Genomic DNA, 20214 nt, shown 5'->3' on the forward strand with positions numbered 1-20214 from the left:
TATGACATAACAATAAAAGAAAACCCTTCACAAACCATGAGAGAGAAGTAACACGGCGTCATGGAATTAGGCAGCTATGACTGAGCTCAGGTCAAACACCACACAGTGTGTACAGTTTCAAGAATCAGAGTAACTCCCGCCCTACCAGTCACAGTAGATCTGAGGCAGCTGCTGACATTATGTGCAAGTTTCTCTATCTCCCGTAGGAGGCACTATTATAAATACGGAACGTCTGAAGTGTATTAAACACACATCCTGCTCTGCGACAGACGCACCTGAGAGCTATGTACAGCGGCCACAACACACATTCTGAAGTACAGGAAATCATGAATATGGAAAGAAAGTAGGATAATTTACGGATTAAGAGTTTGAGAACTTTTCTTTGAGAACACTGAATATGTGCCGTGTGTGTTCGCAGAATATAAAAAAACAGATTTTGCAGCATCTAACTCAATTTGATTACTTCAAATTGATATACTATTTTTTTCCCTTCTGAAGGTGTATTATCCACAAAAAAAGGAAGATAGGAATGAGTAATATCACCTTCAACTGCTGCATGTTTCTCCTTAAAAAGGTCTTTTAAACATAAATATGTGAGATTGGGAAAATTTCAGGAACAAAGATCCTCTCTCTTTTTGTCCTGATCCATCTATATAAAACCTGTCTGAAAATGAGCATTTTGGCAACTTTGTGATGTCACAATGTTTTTTGGGTGTTACCATTGATCAACCAAGGTAACACCCGCCCACCTTATCACCTGAATCTCCTCCTAGAGCACAATTTTTTTAAATTTTTAAAAAAAACAACCAATCACTTCCATAGAGGGCGTGGCGGCTCATTAGCATTTAAAGCTACAGATACATAATCAGCCATTTCTGAACAGGGCTGAAACAGAGAGGATTATGGGATGCTACAATGATCCGTTTGGTATTTCAGCCAAACACTTTAGAGACATGTTTTGTGTATATATCTGAGACCGATAATATATTGTTGAAAAATAGTTTAATAGGGGGCCTTTAAAGAAAAACCGTTCATCAAATGAATCCTCAATTTCTGTTTCATTATGTTTCTGTGGAAAGTAGCATTATTTCTAGACTAAGACAACTTGTTTCAACATATTTTAGTGAACAAAGTGCAAACACACAGTTACGGTTTGGAATGCAGCCCAGGTGAAAGGCTGGAAAGGGCTTTAACTGAAGGTCGCAGTGACGAACCAACTCCCCCTCTGCCAACGTGGTACTGAGTAACTTCCCTTACTAACTGGCCCCACACACACACACACACACACACACACACACACACACACACACACACACACACACACACACACACACACACACACACACACACACACACACACACACACACACACACACACACACACACACACACACACACACACACACACACACACACACACACACACACACACACACACACACACACACACACACACACACACACACACACACACACACACACACACACACACACACACACACACACACACACACACACACACACACACACACACACACACACACACACACTCCAAAGGGGACAAGGACAATCAAGATAAGTGAGTGTCTGCTCTGCAGGAACAACCGCTCGTTGTATAAGTCACGTCAGCCCTCTCCTGAGAAAACTATTTACCATACCAACATTATTATATCATCACCCAACGGTTTACAGTCACAAGTTAAAATCAAGTCCTTTATACGTGTGGTTTATCTTTTCAATATGCAATATCTACCGTTTCTCAGCTGTCAAATTAGTGTGTCTTTTTGTTAAGGGTTTGAAGGGAGGCACACATGATGCTATATTTTAAGTAATAAAAAAAAAAATCTAATGTAATTTTTGTGACCAGATAATCTCATTTCACAAATGTCTGTATAAATTATTCTATTCCAGAAATCTGTAGGCAACTTTAATGTCTGTCTGAGCTGAACCAGCTACAGAAAGATGGTGCAGGTGCATGCATATTATGCAGAGAAATGTCCATGCTAACATTAAAGAGCCTGTGACAGCCTCCCAACAACTGTTGTGCAATGAAATATTGGGCTACTAGTCATCTCGAAGCGTCAGTTTAAAAAGAAGGTGCGATACCGTTCCGATAAATATCAATAATTTCGAACATCGAGGAGAAATTCCATCGACTCATTCTGAAGTTTTGGGGGAAGCCGGAAGTGACGTCAATGCGGGAACGCTTCACTGCGCGGCGAGAGAGCCAAACACGGACAAAGTGTGTTGTCATGCGTAGAAATGGTGAATTACTGAGTTTAGGCACGTTAATAACGTTTTAATGAAGTCGACTACAGTATATTCATATTTGTCAGTGCTTTCATGTCAATTCGGCGACATAAACATAAATGATCGTGGTGAAGATGATGATTACATTCGGATTAAAAGTCGGGAGTGAGAGCTGCTGAATTTCCTCTCGTGGGATGTGATATAAAAACAAATCGATTATTTTTGTGGTTGTAAACTCAAGTGGATGAAACTACATTTATTAGTGCTTTCATGTCAATTCGGGGAACATATATAGATTAAATGATCGTGAGGATGATGATTAAAAATCGTTTGTTTGAGCCGGTCTGCATTTCCTGATGAGAAAACAAACCGATGCTTTTTGTAGTTGTAGTACACCAACATGGATTAAACGTGTGGTTTTTTACCACAATGTTGGGGAAATTAATGGATAAAATGCACGGATTATTATTCCCACTCCGATCGGGACACTAGCCTCCCCCCGTTGACAGTTTACGTGGGCTGGGCTGGGTGCAGTGGCGGACTGGCCATCGGGACAAATCCCGATGGTCCGGTACCAAAGTGGGCCGGTCGGATAAGTCACTAGCACATCCCCACTCCCCCCGTTGACAATTTACCCAGCGGTACCGAAGTGGGCCGGTCGAGAGTCCCGGGATGATTTTTAGTCCCAGTCCACCACTGGCTACATGACCGTATGATCGCCCATATTGACGCACCTCATTCCTAAACTTCTAACAGATACAACATAAACCGATCCTTCAGCCTCATATGAGCTCTCAGACACGTTCAACATTAACCTGTCATCGCTGTCTGAGCTTTCTGCTGTGTGCGCCGTCGTGCGTTTACATGCAGAAGCTGGGATCCTGAACGGTGTAGCTGGAGCGCTGTGCCCGTAATTACGTCACACATCATTTGGCGGGACTTGAAGAATCCCCGAGAAGATCCAAAAAATGGTCAACATTGAAGGCAGACTAATGGTTATCAAAGTACAAATATCCAAAATCAGTTCAGTAACGGTTTTCAAGGGGACAATATTTACTCAAATTGATGGGTTTGGATGATGGGGGGAAACTCGTGTCACAGGCTCTTTAAGCTACCAGCTGGCATCAGAAGCTAACCAATCAGCTCGCTAAAACTGACCAGAAAGCTGAGCTTTCAGTTTTTGGGGTGATTTGTCTTTTCAGGGTCCAGCATGTGGACATTAAAAAAGAAAAAAAAAACCTGTATACCAAAAATCCCTTCAGACTTCACAGCTCAATACAACAACAAAAAAGACAACACTGCTGCACTCCAGTCCAAGTATTTACAGCTAACCTTCATGTTAACAATATTCTCCTTTGACCCACACATTCCCATAAATAAAATCCAGAAACCCATTCCGTTCCGTTCAGCTGTTTTCATAGTGTACTATGGCACATCCTGCACCTGTATTGTTGTTATCAGCAGTCAGAGGCCTCGGTGTGTGCTGCAGTAGCAAACACCATCAAATAAGTCAGAATGTAAATATTAAAAGTCTGTTGGTCTCAAAGCCGGCTGTAGTGAAACTCCCCACACGCACCACTTTGTTTCCTTTTGGTTAAAATAAAAGTGAATTTCAAATGAACCCCTAGTCTGATAACTCTTAGCTTGGATTTCTGATCAAATCTAATAAAGGGGGTGATAGAGTCTAACCCGTTCAGTACAGCCGATCCTAAACACTAAGGCCACTAGAGTTCATTTGCAATTTAGAGTTAACTTCAAAAGCAGAATCCCATTTCCCCCATCACACATAAAAACAGAAGAACCTTCCCACACAGTAACCATTCGTAGTTATAAATAATCCTCCACATTATTTATGTATAAATATTCGAGGGCAAGGTAACAGTGGTGGTGGTGTTGTGGTGAGAGATCAGTCTATGTGGGGGACAGGCACGCCTCCTTTTTACGTTTTTATCTCATTCGGCGACTTTGTCCATCCTATAGACTACAGTGGTGGAGCTGTCCTGGTGCGACTCGGTGGGGGCCACCTTTTTCCAAAGGGGGGCTTTCAGAGCTAGCTCCTGCTGGAGGCTCTCGTAATCCATGGGTCCGAAGAAGAACTGCTGTTTCAATTGACACGAATAACAAATTAGTCTGGCTCCTACTGTTTTTGTGTTCTTTGTGTGTGTATACATTTTTATATATATATAAATAAAATGTTTGTGGTGTGTAAATGGCATTTAGTTTGCTGATAAATCTTTTGAAATACCTACTGAATCCCCATTTAAGGTTTAAGAGGTTTCTTTATTTAGCTTTAGGAACGGCAGGATCTAAAGCAGGCTTCAGTTTTTTTAGCTGTGTGGGCCTCTCTGTATTTTTTAACCGAGGTATAAATAGCCAGCTTTGTCATACACAGCTTTGTCATACACACTTGGTTAACTAAGATGCTTATATTCCGTGCTGAACCCTATGCAAAGCAAACTGAATGGTACCCAGTGACCAAACTCAGAAATATGCTTCGTTGCAGCAATCTCCATGGGAATTAAAAGAGAGGTAGCACAGGTTAAGACAGAGGAAAATCCCGTTTCACTGTCTATATCAATTGACATGTTGTTTTCCGATAAAGATGTACTTTTTGTACAGTTATGCCAATCAAAATGTAAGCAAACCGCAACAAAACAGACGCAATGAGCTGTTCAATGTGACCTCCAGCACGCTAAGCATTCTTGGAGAGAAGGACAAACTCTGTGTGTGTGAGGAAGGAAATGGGTGCAACTTTGTGGGTGTGTTCCTCACAACGTGATGCCGCTGTGTGTCCTTACCCGCTGGTCCCCTCCTTCTCTGCGGGGGTCGTGCTTCTTGGCAAAGTGTTTCAGGTTGTCGTAGTTGTGGAAGTTAAAGAGCTCCACCAGGTCCTGGAATGAAAAGGCAGATCGATACATTTGAAAGGATGAAAACAATATGAAATGTAATTCTGTTTCTAAATACCAATACTTTCAGTTAAGAAACAGCACTAGCTGTTATCTGATTACATGCATTGTTCACTGACTAAAGCTAAATTAATTATGAATTTCTTTCAATCCATTTCTTAATTAAGTTTGGTGTTACCTTTCATGTTGCAGTGCATCATCACATGATAGATAGCATAAGCACTTTGTACTGTAGACATGAGTGGAGGGGGGCCAGAATTCCAACACTCAAGTGCAAATGCACACACGCAACATGTTACCTTTGTGTTGCTATTCACTAATCTAAAAGTTGCTTAAAAAGTTATATTGTCAAAGTCCAAAATGACATTGAATCTATAATTATTGTAGGTCTGGAGAAAGCCATTTGAAGACTTTGTGTGCATTCTGCAATAAGGCAAGTGACTGAAGATGTTTGAAATACAATTACTCCAGAATGCCTCTTTGTCATACAGTAATGCGCTGGTATGTAAACATAGAAGTATGTGTTGTGCAGTGATCTACTGTCCGGTCCCGCCCTCACATACCGTGCAGAACTGGATTCCTCTCACTGAGTTCCCCATCTTGTCCAGAGGAGGAGACCAGCACATGATGCCCATCACATTGGGAACAACCAGCAGGATCCCCCCCGCTACTCCAGACTTGGCTGGCAGACCGACCTACAACAGGGAGAAGAGTTACACAACAGAACCGCAGCCGGGTGTATATTTGGCTGGAAGAGGAGAGGGTTTGTTTGTTGTTCGGAACGAGTATTCGAAACGCATTTGCCGTTTTGGCCACGTAAAGTGAAGTTGTGTGTTGTCTTTGCTGGCTTTCGCTGCCGTGAGTTTTAGTCGCTCAGTGATGATACTTACACCATTGGAATCTGTGGAATCTCAGCGAGCAGATCCGATGAAGCATAACATATTTCTACCGTGAGTTATGTGCTAAGTGCGTTAGCACTCTTTCGCTTAGTGCTAATTCAGAGGCTCGGCGTTAGAGTTGTGTTTCCGTAAAAAAATTCATATCATCAGGTAGCTGAGTTTCTTCCCGTTAAGTGGGTATGACACATTCATAGTTTGTTAAATGTTAAGAAGCCCTCAGAAGATGCTACAAAATCAGATGCTGTTGGTACCTGTACATGTGGTTAGATATGTAAATTGTAATCCCTGTACATTGTGCTGTATGATGTCCTTTTGTTGTTCTGTTGTTAATGTTTTTATGTCTTCTTGTGGAACCTACTGCTGCAGGTCTCCCTTGGAAAAGAGATCATTGATCTCAATGGGATTTTACCTGGATAAATAAAGGTTTTGAATTGAATTGAGAAGCTGTTTCTTGCAAGATGTTGCTTGTTGCCCCGGGGGCGGGGGTCCCGGGCTTAACAGGTTAGGAAGTGACATCATAGACAAAATATGCAAAGAGGGATATCAATAAAGAGTAGATGTTACTGTTGTTATTGTCAAAACTAACTGCTTGAAATCACGATGAGAATAGAAACATATTTTCACACATTGCTCCCACTCTCTACTTCTTTGGCACCAGGAGCGGTCTAATTAAAATGTGCCATCCCATCAGCCCCAACACCTCGGATCGGGCAGACCATGTGATATGACAGCTATGCTACACTGAAGAGCAGTTAAATACAAGCATACATGCATGTAATAGAAAAAAAACAGGTGTAAAATACAATGACATTCATCATCTTGAAGGACATTATAATTTAAATCAGGAAAGTCTGAAAAGCAGTAAATCAGGTATATGTTTTTAAGGAACGGTATGGAAACAACCACAATTGGGATATTTGATTGTTCACACTATTTACATTATGCACACTCTTGTTTCTACTTCATTACATATTCCTGTACAGAACAGTCCAATACAACTGTTCTGCCATAACGCTATTTTTAATTATAGAGGTACAATATACTATAACAAAAAACCTAATAATCATCAAGTAATACATTGATAGTACATTAAATTATAATATAATAAATCAACAGTTATTTGACTGCTAAGAAACATTTAAATTAGCATTAATAAGGATACTAATTATTGGAAAAGCTAAATCATTTATTTTTAGATGCACACTATAAAATGGTATATACAGTACTATATAATAAGCATTTGTCAATAAAAACAATATATCTGTAAAACATCTTTTCACATAATGGAGCAGATATTGATATGTTTTTTATTTATGTATATGTATTTATATTTATTTTATTGTCTTCATCTTTTTTAGTGTCATAACAGTTTGTTTATTGCTTCACTGTGATGATGTGTCGAGCTCACTGTGAAAGTTACAGATGACCGGTTAGTCCTTACAGGAAGCTCTGGTGTGGCCGCTGTACTCAGTCCTGAGGTCATCCAAGCTGCATATACATTGCATTATGCTCTACTGTAAAAGTATATTTTATACTTACCTTATGTAAAGAAATATTTGTATGTATTCAGGTTAGTAAACTATCAAGATGCTTAAAAAGGGAAAATGATTTGGGTGAGAAAACTGTGAACTGTGTTTGGAGCCTGGGAACATTTGGTTTTGTGAGGACAAAGGAAGAGGGGGAAGGTGTGGAGTTGACATACAGTCATCTCAGATCCCTGTGATAAGGAAGCTGAGCCACTGGGATTGGGGACTTAAGATGTGGGGTGTTGATGATAATTTGGGCAGCCAATCACTGGTCTGGAAGGGAGGCGCACCTTGGGTCAGCGAGGGATATAGACAGAAACCCCGCTGTGTTCGGTCTCTTTCTTCTCTGGCTGGCTGGCTGGCTGGCTGGCTGGCTCACGTGAGTATCAGGTAAATGTGGGATCCCACAGAACTGTATGTAATTTGTACTGTATTGATTGTACTTGATTGTATTGCATTGTATATTACCATTAAAGTGGATTATTGTTAAACGGTTACTTGTAGGTTCTGGGTTTCCTTCCTGTAAGATAATGGCTCGTGTAGGGACGCGAGGAGATTTGGAAATGCGGCCTAATTAACATTTATATCTCCTAACACTTACTACTGAATTACCATTTTTATTAAGTAATGTATTTTTCCTAGGTAAAGTCTCACAGATATTAGTGCAGTAACGGATGCTTGTTGCCATGTTGTTGATGCCTGTTGGGTGTAACCCTGAGTCATTACTGGGGCAATCCTGTTTACCAGCTTAAACTAGTTTCATTCTATACCCGTTGCAAACCTGCTTCACCAGCATTTGTCATTTACCGAACATGTGTGTGTATTTTGGCATGTCAGGACATAGCAGATATAATCACAAAAAAGCAGAGGAACTATGTGAGCCTAAAACAGACAAGGCTACAGGTAAACACAACTGTAGTTAATAAACTCTCATTATGTCCAAAACACTCACATTCAGTTTACAGCTTTTTTTTTTACACAGGACCAACCCTGCCATCACCCACAATTATGATAATAATAATAATAATAATAATAATAATAATAATTAGTAGCTTTCGTTTCTATGTCTGGATTGTAGCCTGCAAACACATATTTGGAAGGATTTATAAAACAGTTTCAAAAACTAAAACTAAATACTTTTTAAGACGGTGACTAAATTATAAAGTACAAATAGTAATGCTTAAAACACGGCCAGACTTCAAAAGGTTTGACTCCTTGGCCATTTTAAACAAAACATATGTCTCATACGATACTTGTGATCCTATCCTTTTACTTACATGGAAAGCAAACTGTCCTGAGAAGTCGTACATGCCGCAGGAGTGCATCAGACTCAACGTGTTCCTCACCGCCTCGGGGCTCAGCACACGTTCCCCCGTGATGGGACAGATGCCGCCGTTAGCCAGAGTGGCCGCCATGACACTGGCGCTCTCACAGGTCACCTCAATGGAGCAGAGCTGCAGGTTCACACATAAGGACAATTTGTAGAATTTCTCCATCAACATTTTCTTACACTGCAGAGCGCCTTTTGCGTCACGCCACATGGTAACTTGGTGGTGGGGGGACAGGCGAGCAGGAATGAGAATGACGTGGGACCTTTAAGGTTTTGATGAAAATGTAATCAAAAGCTACTGTATGTCCCTCACAGCAACCGGTTTAAATTGGCTCGATTCTCTCAATAAAAACACAGAAAATAAAGTGTAGAATGGTATTCCGCCCTCATTTAAAGTTTCAGACCCCTCTGAAACCAAATCGATGTACTGTTTATTGCAGGAACAGTGTTTAATAGCTAGTAGTTTATGGGGAAGTTAACATGATGAGAACAGAGAGTTTGACAGAAAGAAAGTGATATGGCGCTAAATATGGTAGAGAAGCAGAAAGTCGATCCATCCAGGATCTCTGACCCTGACAGCTGGAATCAATAGAGTAGGAAGAGCAGGCAAACAACATTTTTGATAGTCATCCAAAAAAATAAATAAAAATAGGACTTGATATTGATACTGAATTGAAAGAAAATGGAAAAGAAACCAAGGCTAAACTTACTTGAAAGTAGAAGTCCAGAACAGATGTCATGTCTGTCCCGTCTGGGAAACACTGCAGAGAAACAATCAAAGGAACGTTCCTCAAACACTGTGAATTTCCATGTCACACACTTATTACTGAGACTAACAGGTATGTCTATAAAAGCAGATTCCAAATAGGCACATGCAAACTAAAAAGATTATTATATTTAATTGGGGGACATATACACACGGCGTCGTGCGTTGAAGCTTGCCGGCGGGCGTGTTTGAAGCTCGACCAACAACCAATCACATGAATCTCCCGACCCGGACACACAAGCAGCGGTTTGGTTGGCTAGAGCTTGTACTGGCATATGATTTTATTAGCTGACGCTTCCGTCGAAGCTTCAAAAGTTGAACATTGCTCCACTTTTGAAGCGAGCAACTCGAACAAACCGAAGCTCCCACAATGCAGTTCGGCAAAGTGTGACGTCACCCCATTCAAAGTGAATGGGCAGAAGCGTTGAAGCTTCAACGCACGCCGCCGTGTGGACGGGCCGTAAATCACACCTGGTCTTACTTTATTTTGTTCAGTCTTACAATTACTGTTCTTCAGCTTTGCAGGGCAGATAGATATCAACAGAATGACAGAAGTATACAAAGTCAGCAACGCCCTATGACTCATCCAAGCTCAAACCTTTTTCTCCTTCAGGTAGTAGCCGATGGCAAAGTTCCTGTCCCCTGACTCACGCTCCGACTGGAATCTGTCACACAAAGATCAGAGCACTCCCATTAAATAGGGGAAGGAAATACGTGCGCGCGTGCGTGTGTGCATTTGCACTCGAGTGTTGAAATTCTGGCCCCCCTCCACTCATGTCTACAGTACAACCAAAGTGCTTATGCTATCTATCATGTGATGATGCACTGCAACATGAGTCTCTCTGTGCTTTCTCTTTTCTGTACACATTGTTAGCATATGGCGCCATCATAAATCATGCTAGTGACCTTTTAAGGTTCAAGGTTCAAGGTTCTTTATTGTCAAACTAACATAGCTACAGAGTAATTATGTCATTGAAAATCAACGGTCACAGGCTTCTCCAACAATGCAACACAATAATACAGATAAGCAGACAATATTAAAGCAATATTAAAGTATATTATATTAAAAGTAATACGAAAGAAAAATTGTTTTAAAAAAGTGAGAAGTGGAATAGTGCAATACGAGTCTATATACAAGTTATTGCAATGATATTAGATGAGAGATAAATAATTACTAAGTAGCAGATGAATGTTGTGAAATTGTTTCAGCAGTTCAGTTGGTTAACAGTCTTATTGCCTGCGGGATACAGACAGACTCTACAATACAGACAGCATTTCGTCAGTCATAAATAACACATCACCTAATGAATGTAAGTAATATCAAATAACTGCCGACTTCCAACCTATACCTTTCTGACCAATTTGCTAATTGCCTAAGAGACCAAAATAACTATAAAGAGATACACAAAGAGACTTCTGAACGACTATGAATAAGGTAAAAACATATCAAGTGACACAAAATGACTACAAAAAGACATAAAAATGATTAGAAAGATACATAAAGTCACTACTAAGAGGCACAAACGACCTCAGCAAGACACAAAACAATGGAGGAAAGAATAAAACACCATAAAGACCCAAATCGACTACTACAGTAAGAGACACAAACGTACAAAAGAGCTACAAAAGGACACACAACTAACCGTGTGTGTCTTGCGCCTGTGTAGGGGAGATGGCAGGCCCTTCTGCATGTCTGTGACCATGGACCATATTTCATAATGCACGTGACATATTCATATTTCACGTTCAGACAACCTACACAAGTTGGCTGTGGAAATACAACACTTTCCATTGCATTGAGCACAACATGCCTGATGAGTGATGATACACAGATCCTCCAGTCATTACTGTTAGTGACGCTGTTGACATGCATTGCATTTTGTTTGTGTTTTTAATCCGTCACTGAGCTAATTGGCCTTTCGAGCTCGTTATCTAAGAGCTGATTAAAGACACCTGCCGAGAGGTGACCAATGGTGGGGGTTAAAGGCTCCACACGCTACAACGTTTTGAGCCATACAGAGTAGCATCTGCTCCCTGATCTCACGGAGAATTGTAAGTGGCTACTGCCTGAGATCGCACGCTGTGGTTTTATTGAATGTGCCAACTGCTAGGACTGTCTTAGGGAAGACAGCTTTTAGATGCGCAGCTCCTCTGTCTTGGAATAGTCTGCAAATTAAATGGAAACTGAGCAATCTGGTGCCACTAAATGTTTCTAAAGCTCGGTTGGATGCTACTCAATAGGATGCTGTTGGTACCTGTTTATGTGGATAGTTATTGTAAATCTCTGTAATGATGCTGTATGATGTCCTTTTTGTTGTTCTGTTGTTTTGTGTTTTTATGTTTCACGTGGAACCTACTTGAGCAGGTCTCCCTTGAAAAAGAGATCAATGATCTCAAGGGATACACCTGGGTAAATAAAGGTTTGAAATGAAAGCAAGTGTTCTGCTTTGTGTGGTGAGTGGAGGACGATAACTTTGATAACATCAACTCATGATTTAGAGGGACTTACGTGGCGTTGCTGAAACCCACATACTCGTTTCCCGCCATACGTTTCAGAAAGTTCATGACCTGGGGGAAAGCAGAGTGAAAGTTGATACATTGTTATTTACATTCTTTTGAAGGCATTACAGCCCCTTTAATGTCTAGCTGTGAGCAGCAACAGTTACTACATTTTCTTGTATACTGCATGGTCGTATAGCAGCACACTTGTTAGTATGCATAATCACACTTCATTGTGTCCTTTCTCTAGAGTAAACACTATGTACTCAACATCTACTCAGAGTTACTGTGTAGTAAGGCATTTAGCATAAGCTTTATTAGACAGTCTAAAGAGGTCAATTAAATACACAATAATAAAACAGCATCGACTCATCCTAGGGGACTCTTCATAAGGTACATCAAAGTGAATCGATACTTTTTACCCGGTATGACTTCTAATACTTACATAATCAAATCTTTCTGCGTTGCTTGCACCTTGCTGTGAGAGAAGAGAATAATCAGCAGTTAGTACGATTCATTCACGAGGGATTTGTTTGCAGAGGACAGCATCATTATAGATCAGACTAAAATATGAATGCTGACCAAATGAAACTACTGAATTAGAAAATACATTTGTGGATGTTTATGTAAAAAAAAAAAAATAAGAATCACATGACTTTTGCCAATAATTCTAAAAATCGATAACAAATATCAATAGGATTTGATGAGACTTGATTACACAGTGGAAGATCTTTAGACTTAACAAAGGGAGATTTAGTAGACATGTGCATGAGCAGACCTAAGTCAGTTAAAGAAACACATGCCCCGCCCACCATTATGTCTCACTGATTCCAAATAGGGGGCTCAATATTCTCTAATCAGTAAAAAGGTAAATGTGTTGTTTTTCTTGTAAGCTGAAACAGCTGTGACTGTGTGTTACTATCCAAGTACATGTAAGTGTCTGCAGCTAGGTTTGCATTACAGGTTACTGTAAAGCAGGTGCATGTGTTTGAGGATGATATGTCAACATGTGTCATGTGTCAAGAGACTGTCGGACAAAACAACGGGCAGGATACAAAGGGAGGAATGCTTTCCCTCTGAGAATAGAATACACAGTTTGTGTACCTTCTTGAAGCTTATTATGTTGCCTATCGCACTGCAGAAAACACAGCAAAAGTACAAATGGACATGCATGCACATTTATAGTTCTGGAGCATTAGTTGCAAATATAAAGGATGGTGTGCGCATATTTTTAACATTACATTTAAAAAGACAAATGCATTATGTGCGACAGTACATATCAAAGATTCTACACTTTACTGTGCAGAAGAAAAAGTAAGTGACACTGATGGAGGTGTTAAAGAGTCACTACATGGGAGTTCTACAGATCTGATTGGAGGAGAAGGAGAGAAGAGTGGGGTAGGGGTCTGGGGTCTGGGGATTGGGAGGAGAAAGATATGGAAAAGGAAGAAAAAATTACCAACGTCATTTGACCTGCAGCAGCAGTCACTATTTCCCACAGTTCCTATGTCTGTAAAAACAGCAACAACATGTAGCCTTCAAGCACCATGTAACAACAGTTCTGCCACGTCAACCATCTAACATGTATTATAACATCTAAATGAGGAAGGTGTTTTAACTGGTGGATTTGCTTATATAATGAGGAGTACAGAGACAGTGATAATATTACAAAGGACCTTACTTGGAAGAAAAATAACAGACCGAACAGATTTAATCTAATAGAGGATTAAAAAGTACAGTTGGTGCTCTTCTAATGTTTCAACTTATCTGCTTACACCACTGTTGGAAATGTTTAAGAGTTATTTCAACATGTAAGCCCTTTCCCTTGGAGAGTGAGATGAATAATGTCATGGACGTGTTTAGCTAGTTTAGCATGAAGACAGCTTGGCGTGTTCAAAAGCACACCAACCAACACTAAATCTCACTCATTTACAAACATTTGTTAATTAATATGAAGAGAATTTGTTGGCACTATTTATGGGGAATTCTCTTTGGGCAAACGACAGCTAATTCTCAGAGTCTGGTATCTCAGAGAGGCTGTCGGGTCTGCTGCTGTTAGTCGTTATTGTTAGTGCTCACAATATCCTACATCATTCCTGGTTAGACGTTTCCCTTAAGGCTTTTGTCTAAACTAGCTATTTTAAGCTTTCAAATTGGTACTTAGTTAATTGCTTAGTAGATGCATTTACTCATGTTTTAGCCACTTGGTGCCGGCGGTAAATCAGTTAACCCAACTGTTAAAAAAAATGAAGTTAAAAAAACATGGAATTTCAACTTAGTATTCTGTCAGCTGTTTTTGGTTTCTATGAACTAATGGTAAATAGCTTTAGGTTATTGGCTTTCATATCATCTTACTCTCACAAGAAAATGCTGAACTATTGCAACTACTAAAAACCAAGTTACCCATCGCTGTGAAAGATATCTTCTTTGAATTTTAGATTACCATTTTAATCTAAATTCTACTTCTGTTCGACAACTGTGACGACACAACAGTCACACAAATGGAAAGGTGTTTTAATGGCATCTGTTGTGTCTTGTGTTTGTTCATTATGTTAAACGATAAAAAGCTTTTAAACATTGCTGTGACACATCAGATCCAATTCATAAATACTGCTGACAAGTTAGAAATTAAAGGTCCAATGTTTCCTCAAGCAGCCTTTGTGTTCAATTAAAGTGTTAACATAACAAATGTAATCATTTTCCTCAGTGTACTATAACTGGTCTTCAAATTAATATTCATTGTTCTTTTGCCCCGAAAGTAAAAATGTTAAGAAACAGTACTACTCGGTTTAAAAATGTACTTTATGGCACCACATTCATAAACATGCCATTGTAGAATGACTAACTATGACAATTATGTTGTCAACTTTGCTTTTATTGCACAATAAACTACAAAGGTATATCTTGGGCCATTGTCAGATATCCACTGTAAAATACAGCTCCATGTTTGATAATACTACCATTGTCTCAACTTCGAGTGACATATGCAAGAACGTGATGTATTTAAGTTAAATGGGATTATATTTGTAAACTGATAAACACCAAGCACAGATGAATTTTGAAATGGGAATGTGTTTTGAACATGTGGAAACGGAAAACAAACGGGTTCCAGACCCTGAGACTTCTGACAAAGAGTACAAGAGGTCCAAAACCAAAGGAAAATCAAACATGCTTCAGCATGCTTGTTCATACATAGGTGGTGATTTGATTTCATTCCCTTTATATACTGCTTCCCCTCGAGTAAAGAAAGCCACACTAATAATCAGATTCCCAAGCTTTGGTATCATATTGTTTCTTACAACATCAACAACAACAAATATTCATATTATTAGTGAACACAAATTCAGTTCCAAGTCTAATTGTTTGGGACAAAAGGTTGGCCCAACATAAGGTCCTCTCCACAAAAACCTACAGTCAGATCTTTGACTGAGCATGCTGGAGCAGAGAGCAGAGGATGTGTTCTGCAGCTCAGTCCAAGATATTCAAAAGAAAACATCTGTGATTTAGTCTTGCAGCTATTTATAGAAAGCTCTTTTCTGAACGTGTCTGTGCACGTGCTAATTATGCAGTGCCAGCACAATTATGTAAAGAGCCCCTGTGAAGGCAAACCAGAAAATGATTGTTAACACTGTAAAGAGCTTAAAACATATGGTGTTAAAGCCATGTCTCACCTCTCCTTTGTTATGTGTGAAACTGTGAGCTGCAGCTCACATGACAAGTGATTCATTTCTGAAGTCACTGTCAGTTATCTGTCTTCACACTGCAGAGAAATCCTGACCGGGTCACACTAAACTGTGGTGAAACGATAGAGGCTCTGACAGGTCAGTACTGACTCACTTCCTGTCTCTCATCATGTGCTGGTTTGCGTGCACTGCACTTGACTAGCTCCACTTCCAGGTTATTTTCAGTAGGGACGATAACAGAGTATGTTTGTGTGCTGGGGCTGGCTGAGTGCCTTCCGGAAGGATTTACACAAGACTTAATGGCCACAACAGGACACATGGCAGTGGACTAAGGTGGTGACCTAGAAATGATTCCAGCCGAGTCAAAAGTCATACATATCTGAGCAAACTGGGTGTTTGCACCGAGTAAAGGTACAAATGAACTGAATGTGACGTTGAGATACGCCCATTGTCTTTAATAGCTGAACACGCACTGGAGGCAGTGTTACGGTTTCTTTTGCAGAGAGCTAGAAAGGAACACAAGCTAGTATTCTTCCCCAGAGCGTGTTCTTTAGTTATATTAATAACAGAAGTGTAGTTTCACTGGTTGAAATAACAAATGGCATGTACACGTGATGACTGTATGCAATAGGAGCATCAACTGGTGCACGTCAAATACGGAGCGGTTTTTAGTTTGTTATTGTTTTCAGTGTATTTGGGTCTTAACTAAGAACACCATCATCTTAAAACATGATAAGAAATGAACTAGGTGCATGACTGTGAGTCTTCCTAGCATTGTTTGAAATTAAAGATGTACTTGGCTCATTGTTAAACAGTCAACATTATCTGCTAATATTAACTGTATGTTATCCTCATGGTATTAGCCTGATAAGCAGCTCACCGACACACCCACCACACACAGAGCTGTATCTCTAAGTGACAGTGGAAACGCACAGGCTGAACATGAAAACAGAAATGAAGGAGCGGAACAGTGTGTCTGCGTTTACCTCTATCAGTGAAGTGCAAACAATAGCGCCAGCGTTCACCATGGGGTTGTGGGGCTTATCTGCAGAAAAAAAAATGCTCAGTTAGCATGCTGCAGAGGATCAAAGTGTAAACACTCACCTGAGGGCTCTGTATATAGACAGAACAAACACATGGAGAGCACACATTGAGTGACGATACGACAAATAAATATGTGTTTTAATAGAGTATATACAAAATAGCAGCAGAATGAGGTTTTCAAATGTTACTTTGGCATGTAGCCAGTTTTGATGACATGAGATTGTGGATGTTGGCACACACAAAGCTTGGAACACTGAGCAAGTCTGTGTGGAAGGTTGCTCTCATTTCAACTCTGCCATGCTCAGCTATCGGAATGAGAAATACTGGAGTGATTTCTGGGAGGGTTGCTCCTAGTCTAGAATAGAAATATTTAGAAATATAAATTAATTATACAAAGTAACACATTTCTAAAAGTATGAAGAAACATGTGCATTGCACTACAATATACTAAATAAATGTATACTACAATAAATAACACATGTTTAAATAATAATAACATGTTTAAAAGCATGATTAATTTGATGATCTATGAAGATGGGTTCATGTTTGAATAATAGAAACAGAGCTGCGAAGATGAAGGGTCGTGTTTCAACTGAGTGGAGCTGGATAGATGCCACTAAGCAACAACGAGTCAAAGCTAATCGACTACTGTTTAACTGAAGACATTTATTTAAATCAAATCATTAAAAATGTTTTAATGTAAAAAGAAAATTAGGATATAGAAAGTCTTGCTCTCGTGTTAATCATTCGTCAGCTGGAGGTCAGGTGACTTCTGACATATTCCTAAAACTAAGTAAAACTAAGAATTAGTTTAGTCTATCTCCATAAGCTGCTCCATGTAATGAGCTCTCTTCCTCTTTAGTTCTAGTCGTGCTGTGGAAATGTAATGACGAGAGGACACACAGTCTTCCCCCCTTAGAGCTCTAAAAGCATTTAAGTGCAGCACCTCCATGTTCTCCCTTGTGCGTCATGCCCTGGCAGAATAGAGGCTACATGTGTACACTCTTCTGTCAGGGTCGACAGTGTGTAGGAAAGGAAACATATGCCATGAACTGAAGGAACGAACTAGAGAAAAAGGAAAAGTGTATGGTCTCACCATCATCATCGAGGAAGAGTTTATTAAAGCGCAGGCCACTGGGCTCCTTCCCAATAAAACTGTGCACGTACTCGGTGCCGTGGTCGTGGACAGCGATGGCGTACTTCAGGGGCTTGACACAGGACTGCAGACAGAAGGGGACCTTAGTGTCTCCTACTGTGTGTCTACAAGACAGAAGACACAAGTTATCTAAGCGTGCAAAGCAGCTGCAAAGTCAGTGAGTAGAAAACAACATGTTTAGAGAACCATGAACAGACGACACAATCGAAGGGAAATGTTCTTATTAAGAAGATATCATTTCATAGAATGCTGTTCGGGGAAAACCATAACCTTCAGTGACAGCATGATAACGCAATCTGTCCACCAGTGCCATGTTATCTCTATGACTTCCTCGCTTACAAAAACACAACTAATATACACACCTATGGAATTTTACAACTGCCGAACGGATCAAAACACCTGCTGATATCATTATACTACTCTTTGGTACATTTCCTTATACTGGTTTCGTTTTTACTGTTAAACACACACAACACAATATAATGAAATGTCCTGCAATAAATCTAACCATACATTTCATTAAGCTTCTCAACACTCGCAAGTATTGTGAGCCATGACGGTTGTGCAATAGGTCGCTTTTGTCAGTAGGTGTGTCTGTGATTTGTGTATGCAAGCTGTGTATTTGTACACAAGTCATGTGTTACCACGTTAAAGTATTATATCTTTCACTATTATTGTTGTCTTTTGTGGAACTGTGTCCAAAACAAACGACCTGTATGGACTATAAAATATATCGTACTGTATTGACTTGAATCAACGAACAGATATTGGGCTTTACTAAGAATATGTTTTACACTGCCTTCAAGGAAGAGGATTTTATTTTGTATTTCACCCAACCTCATTAATGAGCAATAAGTGGCACTTTTCTAAACTCAAGGGGGATTTGATTTCACAGTTAGAAACTAAGGAATGGTTCTGAAACTGCAGTAAAACTAAAATCAGGAGGGGCTTGTTTACATTCCTTACTGGATACCATTTGGTTATTATTTAGCCAATGGAGTCAGTGATTTCACTCAGAGCACAGAGCTGCCATTATGATGATGACCGATAAACATCCTACAAACAATATGAAAACATTTGAGAAACATGACGGTGTCCCTTTAATAGTGGCGCAGGACTCGTGTCTCACCTCTGTCCGTCCACTGTGCACAGGGAGACGGCCCACAGGTCAGGGCTGAATTTGGCGAGCTGAGGAATGTAGTCTGCAACCTGAAAGAGCGGGGAGGAAGATGAAAGAGTGTGGACGCAGCAGAGGCTCACCTTCCACCTCTCACGTCTACTGGAGCTCAGGGTTCAATGGAGACCTAACGCCAATAACGACTGACCGCACACATCCTCATGCGTTGACAAGAGAATTCCACCCGAGAGGCTCATTAACAGGAAATGACAGTTTGTTTACTTTTGTCTTTTATCTTACATTACCACGATAGCAACAACTCTTCCGCCTTTTTCCAGGAAGCCTTTTGACAAACCCCAGAGACGTGTTTCAACGCTACGAAAAAAGGACAATGCTCCCCTTATTATTGACACTGCTCCACACTAAGCTGCCGCTTTTTTATTCTTGAACTCAAAACTATTTTTGAACGCTGAGAAAAAAGTGGATGAACAAATGCAGGCCGTGCTGGGGAAGCTGAACAAAGCTTTGGGAAAATTATGGCGTGACCCCGCCTCGAACTGTCTCCGTTAAGGTTCTTTTTCAATTTCACCAAGTTGATCACACATGATTAACTGTGACCGTCAAATATCATTAAAAACTATGGGTCGGAATCCACCAGGTTAATGTGCATGGTGGTACAGTATAGTTATTTGCCAGTAGACCATGTTCCTTTGACTTGTGAAAGCCGTGAGTAAATTACAAAATTAACTGGTGCACCAAAATATTTATGAAGACAACGGATGCTTTCTAACTGAGAACTGTGTTTTTAAATATCTAAACCTGTTCGAAACTAGCACTTAGAATAACTTGACAACACACAAAAAAGTGGTGACAAAAACAACCAAGCACCACTGGTGAAAATAGCAGGTGGGAACACAACTATCACCCTTTTAACATGTTCTGAGGTGGCTTTTTCCTGCAGGTGTAAGATGGAAGCGTGCCATCACATTGGTTTAAATCAGATCAGAGTACTGCGGATGTATAATCAAGGACTGATTA

At 40.1% G+C, this 20214-nt stretch overlaps 1 protein-coding gene across 2 annotated transcripts in view; it reads right to left on the reverse strand.

The window, feature by feature from the left end:
* LOC117466575 (glutaminase kidney isoform, mitochondrial-like) overlaps positions 1 to 20214 on the reverse strand; it is a 51637-nt gene that overhangs the window by 11417 nt on the left and 20006 nt on the right. The window contains exons 5-15 of one of the 2 annotated variants that reach the window (XM_034109905.2): positions 19189 to 19268; positions 18000 to 18163; positions 16846 to 16904; positions 12622 to 12654; positions 12187 to 12245; positions 10276 to 10342; positions 9622 to 9672; positions 8859 to 9035; positions 5720 to 5851; positions 5049 to 5141; positions 1496 to 4349 (exon numbers count right to left, since the gene is read on the reverse strand). In XM_034109905.2, coding sequence (XP_033965796.1) covers positions 4203 to 4349; positions 5049 to 5141; positions 5720 to 5851; positions 8859 to 9035; positions 9622 to 9672; positions 10276 to 10342; positions 12187 to 12245; positions 12622 to 12654; positions 16846 to 16904; positions 18000 to 18163; positions 19189 to 19268 — 1062 coding nt within the window. In that variant the 3' untranslated portion in view covers positions 1496 to 4202. Of the gene's footprint in view, positions 1 to 1495; positions 4350 to 5048; positions 5142 to 5719; positions 5852 to 8858; positions 9036 to 9621; positions 9673 to 10275; positions 10343 to 12186; positions 12246 to 12621; positions 12655 to 16845; positions 16905 to 17999; positions 18164 to 19188; positions 19269 to 20214 lie in introns of those variants that run through there. The other variant, XM_034109904.2, reaches the window with a different exon arrangement.

The sequence above is a fragment of the Pseudochaenichthys georgianus genome, chromosome 21, assembly GCF_902827115.2.
Source record: "Pseudochaenichthys georgianus chromosome 21, fPseGeo1.2, whole genome shotgun sequence".
NCBI classification, from domain to species: Eukaryota; Metazoa; Chordata; class Actinopteri; order Perciformes; family Channichthyidae; genus Pseudochaenichthys; species Pseudochaenichthys georgianus.